Source organism: Gymnoscopelus braueri (assembly GCF_963280865.1).
Source record: "Gymnoscopelus braueri genome assembly, chromosome: 8".
Lineage (NCBI taxonomy): Eukaryota > Metazoa > Chordata > Actinopteri > Myctophiformes > Myctophidae > Gymnoscopelus > Gymnoscopelus braueri.
In genome coordinates, this window is record NC_137609.1 from 26745147 (window position 1) to 26756174 (window position 11028).

The following is an 11028-nucleotide window of genomic DNA, read 5'->3' on the forward strand; positions in this document are numbered from 1 at the left end:
ATGCATTGGATGCAAATCATTCTATCTGGCAGCTGATAATCCCAAACATTCCTAGTCGTCTACCAACTCAAACTGTAAAGTAACTTAAATACTTATCTATTGAAAACTTTGAATCTACACTTATACTCTAAGGCGTTTCATTGGTTTAACTGAGCTCAGTTTTCCATGTGAGGATGAATCCTTTTTGATTTAGTAATTACACTTGTCTCGTATGTGTCATTGGTGTGATTAAAGATCTTCAGTGGAGGGCCAGAGGACAGTGCCGCCCCGCCCATTCCTCCTCCCAGGATCACCCCAAGGAAACGACAACCAATCACAATTTCCAAGAGGCCACCCCGCGTCTACCAACCTCTTAATTATGACCAGTTCCAGAACACAGAGAGTAATTATCATCCTCTTTGGCATCATCGCCATCATCCTCATTAGCCCATCTTGTGAACTGTAGATAATTATTGAGTTATTATAAAAATTCCCACCGGAAAATGTGTATACAACCCATTCCACAATGCCTTCTGAACTTCTGCAAGTTGGACCTGTCTGTGTTTGTCTGTGTGAGTGCATCTGTGTGAAAGGTTGTTTGTGTGTTTAGGGTTGGTGGACTATTAAATACTCTGCCCATGCAATTTCTCTATTACGAAGAGAAAAACAATGTTTATTCCTTAAATGAATACACCTTACATTTATATACAGTATTTATTTAAAAGAATTCACTGAAGACTTGTTTCAATCAAACTAAGTAACATGTTTTGCATTCCAAACAATAGACTAATGTAGATGCTGTCTAACCATCCCCTAATGTTCCAAACTACTGTACATACAGTAGATCAGTCATTTATTTCTTTTGAAACCCCTGGTTAAGTGGGTGTATTTCAATCGTCTCATCAAAACGTGGAACACCTGCAACATGTCCTCCCTGCATTGTGTGGTATTTCATTTATTGCTCTTACGTTACTGCTTGGAGTTTCCAAATAACCAGCTCTGTATCAACCGCCTGCCTGAATTCATCCTAACCTTTTGAATTGTCTGACTCACAGTATTATTATTGGATCAATCAACTCCCTTGCTTGCCCAGAAATATTTGACTTTTCTACAAAACCATCCTTCCATTTATTTACGTTATAGCTATCATATTTGCCAGACCCAAGGGGTCGGCCTACATGAGGCTTTGACCCATTTCGTCCATACATGGGCATAAAAGTATGTCCATCTTGTCCCTTTTTTGACCATATATGGACACATTCTGGGTCTGGCAGAACCAGGTCTCCTGGTCTTGTTATTGTTAGAGGTGTCACTGATTAAAGTGTGATAACGTTTCAATTTAGCGTCTGAACTGTAGGTCCTCTAATGCTGACCTTATAGAAACAACATCCAAAGGCGCGACATGACTTGAGGTCTAAGGCTGCTGATTACAAATGAGAAATCAGTCAATCTAACGTGATGTAGTACATTTCTTACCCATCTTCATGTTCACCTATAGTCCTACCCCTTGGGCAACATACAAATACATTGTTTTAACTATCATGTTGTTGGTCTCCAACAGATGGGAAAAATGACAGCTCTCCACATAGCCACAGACCACAGGTGCTAGATGGGGATATGCCGACCAGCCCCGTACCGCTCCAGCGGACTAAACCTGCACTAAGCTGTGCTCCACCGATTCCAAGAGACCCTCCCCCAAGGCACCCTCCACTACCCAAACCAGGGTCTCGTCACGAGAGGCTCTCTGACTCTGACATTGGCAAGCTGGTCTCTAAAATGGATGACCCAAATCAGAGGCTAGATTCAATTTCAGCTACAAATGGGGGGGCTGGAGTCACTGTGAGCCGAGCTCTCTCCTTCCCGGGCAGGAGACCACCTCTTCCAGCTGCAGCTGCCATTAGAGAAGGTATTGCATTTCCTCTCAAATAGGGAAGAATACTGCACATTGAATGTAGCTCCATTTATATCATTTTAATACTTTGGCAAGCTGTCTTCCTCATGGTATCAATAGCCAGAAGCTGTTTTCATCAGGGTATCAATCCCCTGATGAAGATACTGTAGGTAATTAAAATAATCTATTCTTATTCGAATCTTGCTGTCACTACCAGCAACTCTTAAAGGTTGTGGTGTGCGTTCACCAACTTCCCCCACATGCTTATTAAATTCCCTCTGCAATTTTAAGATCAAAGTAACCAACAGACCTTCCTACTCGCCTGCTATCATACATGGGTCTTTGCACCCAATGTCACTCCTGCCTTGCAAGTCAACATCAACCCCCCAAAGATATATAAAGGGAGATTCTGTGTAGCTTATTTTGAGCCTTTAAGAATGTTGTAAGAAGCTGTTAATATAGTCAATTAATCTGTCAGCTGGCTTAGTGATGTCTCTTTATGCAAATCGGATGACCATAGAAATAAATTATAGACCATTCATAGCAATGCTGTGCTAGGAATGGATGGAGGGGACGTTGATCAGATCATGGGGGCCATGTTTGTTCAATATTGTGATGCATTGTTATTTGTTAATCAGTGGTGTCATTTTTTCCATTCTCCACAGTAGGCTACTATTATAATTTATATGTAGTTACGATCATTTTATATCATGGTTCAAACATATTCTTCTAGTTATGTCATAGAACATACCCCAAAAAGTCACCTACACCCCCTTTCCCTAAGTATTGGTTTCTTACAAAAGTTGTGCATCAGCAGGTAGCTTATGCAGGCACTCATTGCTGGAAGAGATTTGGCTACAGCTTAAGTGTGTTTGTTGCTGAAGAGGATAGTAGAGCATCAATCCCTTTTTCTAACATGTGGAAATAAAATACAGTTGGTGACGTCACTGAGCAGCAGTTATAAGCGGTGAGGTGGTCACCTCAGCACACATACTGTAGCTGTTTTTACTCTTCACCCACCCACCCCACCGGAACCAGAGGGAGGCGGGGTCAACCCTCAAAGGAGTATGATGGTGTCTCATCATTAAGGAACTTTAGGTGGATAAGTGATAGGAATAAAGTTTGGGTGGGTGGCTGGCTTAATTTGGAGCACGTAGAGTGCCTACGTGCTCCAATATCCCCCCCCTGTGATCCCCCTCCCACCATGAAGCCTGATGTGGACTAGCCACCAATTCATTTACCTGAATTCGAATCTGAGTCTCCCACATGGGAAACTATGAGGGGAATCTCTTCTCGATCAAGGGAGATATTACGCGAAATTCACACCAGCAGTCCATTCTAGTTGCAATAAATACAATAAAGTCTTAATAGGCTTGTACGAGGTTTTGAGTGACAGCTTGTCACTGTGTGTCAACGTGTGTGTCTGCTACGAGGTGAAGCAGAACATTTTGTTTTAAACTAGCAGCTGTAGATGTGGAATTAATCGACAAACTCTACGAGTTATTAATTGCCCAAAATGAATACCGTATATTTCCAAATATTAGTCCTACTGCAAATAGCCACCTGGTTCCTTTTTAAACGCCCGGGGTATGACACCATTTTGCGTATTAAACGCCTCGTCCAAATAACCCCCCCCCCCCCCCCCCAATAATAGCTTGGGCTATTATTTGCACAGGCTATTATTTGCTGTATCTTCAGCCTAATTTGGGTCCGCCTGGGCTATTATTTGCAGTTTCTTCAGCCTAATTGGAACCGGTACAGGCCGGTGCAAAAAATAATATAAGCCTGCTGCAAATAGCCGCCTGGTTCCTTTTAAACGCCTGGGGTCCAAATCGATTTTGCGTATTAAACGCCCGGTCTACTATTTGGAAATATACGGTAGGTTGTTTAGAAACAAGCTGCCAGAGACCGGCAGCTGTCTCTACTAATCCTCCACACCAGCTCTCCTGGCTGGGCAGAGCAGCTCTCGTGATCCACTCAGAGCACTGGAGCTGTTAAAATATCAAAATATGCAGTTTTAAACAGTTCATGATAAATGAGAACAAGTAACCAAGACATGTCTGCATAGTAGACATGTTTTGGTCAATCGCTATCAATAGAAAAGGTTTAGATTTAGATTTGTTTATTTTTTAACAGTATTCACAATGAGACATTTAGGGATGCAGGTGGTGAGCTGGAGTCTGAAGAGGTGAGTCTTCAGAGTCAGACTTCAGAAAAGTGGGAGTGAGTTTGCAGTTCTGACTGCAATGGGAAATTTATTCCACAGTTTGGCATGTGTAATCTGTTACACAAGCAGTCAGGGAGAATGATCAAAGTAGCTGTTATGTCAGGCTTTATGGCAATGTAGATTTGACTGTCTTCTACAAAGCAAGGCTTCATATTATTATTTTTTGTTGTATTCATCATGCTCTTGTCTTAAAGGAGACGGTGAGGGTCCAAACAAAACGAGGACTAATGCCATCTGCAGACCCCCAGTCAGACCCCCTGAACCCCCGGCTCGATATACTACACCACAAAAGAGTCTAAGCACAGCCAACAGTGAAAGCAACACAGCATCCTAGTAAGTAGACTTTGAATACAGTATGTAATGTATTGATACTATCATCCACATTAATTGAAATGTCAGTTCAGATGAAAAATCACTGAATGAATTCATTTAGTGATTTGTTCTTTGAATTCATTAATATAAGGCCCATAGCGAATGTCAGCACCCTTCTGTTGTTATACAGGCAAATAGCATTAAAGAAACTAAACTAAACTAAAATACAGTATAGCCAAAAGCTACAGTTACAAAACTGCTTGTATCACACAGAATTGATCCCAGCAATGAGAGAGAGCTTGTGATGCAAATTGATGGATTTATTTGATTATAAAACATAATTGAATTTTTATAAAAAATACAGATAATAGTTTATATATAAGAATAAATGCCTCTCCATTATTCGATTAATCAAAAAAAGTAATGGAAGTCTAAAGTGAGAGGCAGTACATCTGCCTCTACCCAGAGTTGGGTACTGTAGGTGCTGGCCAAAAACGGCAAACTATAAAAGAACCGACAAAAACGCTTGCACACTGTTAAGCTCCAGTTCAACAGCTTTTATTGCACCCTCAAAGTTCCTAGTGATATTCCGAGCTTGTGGTCTTCATCAGACTGAGGTGAAAATGAGAGACAGATTCCCTCTTAATACACAAATCACATGATCACAGTGAATGCTTTGGCCCTGTTGTTGTTGTTGTTGTTGTTCTACATCATTACAGAAAATAACCAAACAGGTCATAATAGTCAATCACATCAATATATTTGAGAAATGAAACAACAGGTTCTGTGAAAACAAATGGATATTAATGATCATGTAACATTGCGAATAAACACTCAAAACCCGAGGTCCTAGCCCGATAGACCTAGACTAGAATGTGATACATGGTGAAACCGTATACATGTGTTGTATAGCCACTTATTAACCCATTAAGACCTGAAGCGATTCTTAAAAAAATCTAAATCCTAACAGTTTTTTGAAAAAAATATAAAAAATATGTTTTCACAATTTTTCAAAAATAACAGATCTACAAGCTCGTAGCGCGGCACTCGGTGCCGCGCTACGAGCTTGTAGATCTGTTATTTTTGAATAGCCAAAGAAATCTAAAGTGACACAGATGCGTCCCAGGTATTAATGGAATGTGGGAACCCACACAAGAAACAGTTAAAGTCTAAGTTAAAAGCAATACTCAAGAATGCCAAGCCATTATAAAGTGTGAAGTAATAAAGAGGTGCCTCTATTATTCTATTAAAGGTGCAATGTGAGAACAACAGCATAGCATGGACACAGAGAAACAGAGAATCATGGAATAACATGGGAACCAGAGTAAACAGAAGTCATGATATTTTAAAAAGGGGGCGAAGGTATACCCTGATAAGAGTATCAGGTCCAGAACAGTTCATGTTTAAGGAGAAGAGTATTTTTATGATATGACTAATCACTAAGAAAGTAGTTGATAGTTGCATCCCTACTGTTTTCCGCTTGCCAAAACCAAACAAGTTCTCTGAGGACGTATTTTTAGCTCAAAGTGCTGAACGTTTGACCTGCCCACTGTATGCAGTGCTGGAACAGGTTTTTTGCCGCCTGGATCTCAACTGTTTGTATTTCTGGCAAAAGACACAATGGACAAAGTGTGTGCTATCTCTCACCATTAATTAAATGAGCTTGTGTCTTCAACACGTTGCAGAGGTTCTACTGTATGTCAGGGCTGTTCTTGTGTTTGTGCGGGAAAAACCACGATGCACCACAAAGTGTTTTTTATTTTTTTGCCTTTGCTTAGCGTGTGCAAATGCATCACTTGTGGCTAAGTCAAATCAGTCATAGGATCTTTCAAATACAATGATCTGTTGTCACACTCTGATGGTCCTTGTATGAAAGATTTTAAGTTGGATTGGAAAACTCACTTAAGCCAAGAGCTTTATGCTGTTTTTAAATTAATATGGAAATTACAGCAATATTAACTGTAATATCCACATCGCAGTGATCATTTATTTTATTTCTCTATAGTGTTGCTTCCAAAACCAAGTTTTTTGAGAATGCCTCCAAGCAAATCGGCAGGTATGTGAGAATCTATTTATTTCTATACAGTATATCAGTTTGCATTATTCCTTTTGTTTCCTTACAGTACAGTAGATTGTAGTGGATTAAACCAAAATTGATTTGTGTAAGTTATGGTACACAAGTACCATAGGCACATCTATCTTTGGCAGGACATTATTGACTTACTGTACATAGTGCCTTACATGCATAAGTCCAGGTGTGCCTTGGAATTTTGTGACAACCACACATTATTATTGCAATATATAAAACTATACAAAATGTTATGTATTCTTTTTTTTATTTACTATATCAGTAATTTGTCAATACAGAGGCACATTCTATACATTCATATATATTACATATATACATATATATTCAAACCACTTTCAACTTGGCCTTCCTATTTTAGGCAAGTCATTTTCGGCACAATGTTGATTTTTGCACAAAGAAATTACAGAATACAAATGTGCCTTGAGATTTTGACTTGCACACTGGTGTACCTTTGGCCCAAAATGTCAGTTTATGCATATTTGCATAATCTTCTCTAATGTCTAGCACTCGGCAAAAGCAAAAAGTTATGGTCAGTCCAAGAGAAGCTACAGTAGGTACTGTTCTTGGGCTATGCCCTTGATAAAAGACCACATATACAGTACATGCTGTCCATTATTACGGTATTAGAATCGGCACATGGAAATATGCACCTAAGAGACTGGAGGCTAATTTATACTTCATCTCAATACCATGTTGCTTGACAAAAATGGTACATTTTCAACAGAAAGTGTCAGTGTGCGTTGGATACACAATGTTTGTCAAGCAACATGGTTGAGTGATGAAGCAGACATGGCAGGAGAGTGGAGAGCTGCAGTTCATGTTGTATGATTAACATTGATGACTTTAAATGCAGCATGAATGGCGTGTTTTAATGCTGCATGATTGGCATATGGTTACAAGTCAAATTTGCTCCATTCCCTTGAGAGGAACTGTTCCAATGTGAGATTCAATCACACCCACTGCTCATCCCAAGATCTTTTCAGTTTGTTGGGTCACATTTACAGACTAGGCGGGGAAAACATTGCAAACAGTCTACAGCTGTAGAAACCACATCCAACCTCAATGCTGTTTTCTTGGCAGGATAGTAGGCACACCCAGACAGCATGGTGGCATACATGCAGTATATTACACATACAGTAGCAGCAGGGATACTGCCATCCTAATCCTACAAGGGAAGGCACCATAGGTATTTAATTATGGCATGTAAATAAAGTTTGATTGATTGATGTGGCAAGCTTTTGTTAAAGTAATCAGTCAGAATCAGGCCAGTGTATTGTAACCCCTCAGTCAAAGCAAGATGATACTCATATTGAGACAGGGTGGCAATTAATTTCTCTAGTCTACAGTATATTTCTGACCCTTCTGCCGCGTTTACACTAGCGGCCACAAAAGTTACAAATCAGCCAAGCGTGGCCAGCTGCATTGCTACTGACTGAGTCGCCGTTGCTTTCCTTCCTTTTACTGAACAGAGCAGGAATTGTGGGGAGAGAAGGGACGTGGAAATGGTGAAACCAAAACATAATTGATTGATGCTTCACTGCGTCATTGGAATGCTGCAAAGCTTAACTTGATTTGTAGCCCATCATACAACGACAAGTGTCGGGCAGCAGTTGTGGCTTCATGAAACCTGAATTTCCCTCAGGCTCAATGAAGGTCTATCTGTCTATCAATTGATCGATCATTTGTCCTACGCCTGGGTGTGATTTGTAGAACTTTGCAATGCATTGGGTAATTTCTCACAGCTGCAACTGACAGGGAACAGCAATTATTTAGACCATTGTATAAAACAAATGTAAAATAAGTTTGTTTAGTATCACTGTGCTAGACTCTGGTTTGATATCATTACCAGTTCAGTGCAATGTATCCTAATTTCAACATTCACACTGGAACACTGGAACTCACTCCCAACTCGCATCAATGCTGCAACCACCCCTCTCCTCGTTTAAAACTGTCCTCAAAACCACCTCCTCAGACTTGCCTTCCCCACTTAATTTGATTTCCCCATATATAAACGCTCAAATTTTTACCATCTTAGCTGTTTTAGATTAGCTTTTACCATTTTTGACTTTGGCAAGACTTTTGTCTAATAAAGTTGTTTAGTTTGTTCTGTTTTTTAAAGTGACTTTGGGTATCTTGAAAAATATAAATGTCATGTATTTGTATTATTATTATTAATAATAATAATTGTGCGTTGTGCCACAAATTCCTAATAGACTTCAGTCCTGAAGCCACCATACGCACCTTTAAGAAATTTGTTTACTTTTCCCTTTCTGCCATTGTAGTTCATCAGCCTGCGCTTCACCATCTGCAACATCGAATGTAAAAAAAGAGGTAATGCGTACCTTGCATTTACAGTTTTATTTACCCATGTATATATTTCTTATTTTATGCAGTATTTATATAGCCTTTTGTCCATTTAAAGACATAAATGATCCCACCACCATCTATTTTCTCTTTATCTCAGAATGCAAGTTAAGGAGACTGAAGCCAGCAGCGCAGCGACCAGTATGTTCATCTGTAAACCAGTTGTTGGGACCAAACGCAGTACTACTGTAGCATGGAGTCACCAATAATGAACTCACTGCATGTATTTGGTGCTGATGAGCAATGGTCAGCTGGGGGGGGGGGTAGAATATGTTTTTATTATACAAAATTCAACTAAAAAAGCAGGAATTATTTTAGTTTTTATGATAACAGTAGCAGGTTGCCTACTGGTTTAGTAGTATGCAAGCTGGCTAGTGAGTTATTGATCACCGTTTCAAAGTTTAGATGGTTACAGCATAGACATAATATACGTAGACAACACTTTGGCTCATTTGCTCCAGCCAATATCACGTTGACACATTGCTCCAATGAACAGCAGCGACCAATGCGGTATCTATGTGTATATATCTATGGGTTACAGTGTCAATAACACTATGAGAATGTGTGTAATTGCATACCAACTGTTAACCTTTCTAAGTAACATTTAGTTTTGCTGACATTTTACAGTGTTGCCTATGTATCTATGTATGTATGTATGTACTGTATGTGAATGCTGTTTGAGATACCTGTGATGTCATGTGTTGAATGGATGACCCAGCCAATCACATACCATTGTGCTAATTAATTGATGGTATAATTAGTTATGAATTAGGCTTAGTTTGAGCTTATATTTATAACAGTGTATTTTGAATGGAAAAACACTCTCCTCCCAAAGCACTTGATTCCATTATATGAACTGATTAAATAATTTAAATCGCAACGTATTAATATGTGGAAATATTTAAAATCTAAAGGTTACACCAATGGTTCCGAAATGGTGTGCCTTGAGACAAGTTCAAGTACAAGTGTTTGTGATCAGTTTCATGCACATCCCCCTACATATGTTCTGAACCAAACACAGTGAAACAATTTTAAAAGGAAGGCTTGTGACTCACTTTTTCCGTTCCGTACAAAACTTTTTGTTCCGGTTAAAAATCTGAAGAAGATCCGACTTGTTTTGAAACATTGTTTCAAATGAGCTGGTCTTCGACCGAGCTGGTCGAAATATGTTGGCTTTTTAACCTTTGTAATAGACATTAAAGTACGTTAATTTTACGTTCTCTCCTCCGTTCCTTTTTTGAGTGCTCGGATATTTTCTCCTTTTTAAAAGGATCCCTGGCTAATACGCCTTATATGCCTTAATACATTATAATTGCCCTCTATAACTAAAATATTGAATTAAAAACACCTTAAATATTTTATTTCTTTTAGAAATAGTTTCTAATAATCTTTTACACAAGAGGGACAACTCTCGTCGGAAGTTGATGATGTCATTTGTCCATGCCCTATGGAATGTATGTGCTAATAAAACATTTAAAATGTTGCTTTAATGCTCATATTAACCTTAGGAAGTATTTTTTATAATTATTTAGCACATGCATTCCACAGGGCTGGACCACACATTATAAATTATAATTTATTATGGCATATACGGTTTATCAGGCAGGGTACCCCAGTACTTTAAAGTAGTAGTTAATCCAAAAAAATTACTTATTTTGATCAAATTATTGGCTCAGGAATGTGACAAAAATGTCATGAATTCAAGGCTTCGTGGGGTGTGTAATTGATATTTTTGGGGTGAACTACTCCTTTAACTCGAGTACATATTTGACAGAGCAACTTTCACTTGTAGTTGAGTAATATGACCAGGAGCATAGAATACTTTGACTTAAGTTCTGGGGTTGAGTACTAGGGCTTTCACGACTAGAGATTTTTACAGATCGACTAATTTGACCCAGTGGTAGTCGACTAGTCGAAATTTAAATTAAAAGAAAAAGGGTGGGCATTGTTTTAATGCCATCCTACTACTATATCACTATTATTATTATCCTCCTGCCCTTATTTTTATGGCGTTTTAAGGGAAGCGCTTCTGGCACAGCAGCACAGCACCACAGGATCCCCATTGCCCAATAATAGGCTTTTATTGGGCATACTTTTGACCCCCTTTTGATAAAAAATTAAGTCAGGAGGATAATAATAATAGTAAGATGGGCCATTACTATGGCA

The 11028-nt window shown here is 39.0% G+C and overlaps 1 protein-coding gene across 1 annotated transcript in view; it reads left to right on the forward strand.

Moving 5' to 3' along the window:
- ophn1 (oligophrenin 1) overlaps window positions 1–10077 on the forward strand; it is a 33005-nt gene extending 22928 nt beyond the window's left edge. Inside the window, exons 19-24 of the mRNA XM_080435161.1 lie at window positions 235–382; window positions 1541–1885; window positions 4292–4430; window positions 6415–6465; window positions 8781–8829; window positions 8963–10077. Of these exons, the coding sequence (XP_080291287.1) occupies window positions 235–382; window positions 1541–1885; window positions 4292–4430; window positions 6415–6465; window positions 8781–8829; window positions 8963–8974 (744 nt within the window). The 3' untranslated portion in view covers window positions 8975–10077. The remainder of the gene's footprint in view (window positions 1–234; window positions 383–1540; window positions 1886–4291; window positions 4431–6414; window positions 6466–8780; window positions 8830–8962) is intronic.
- Window positions 10078–11028: the final 951 nt, after the last annotated feature.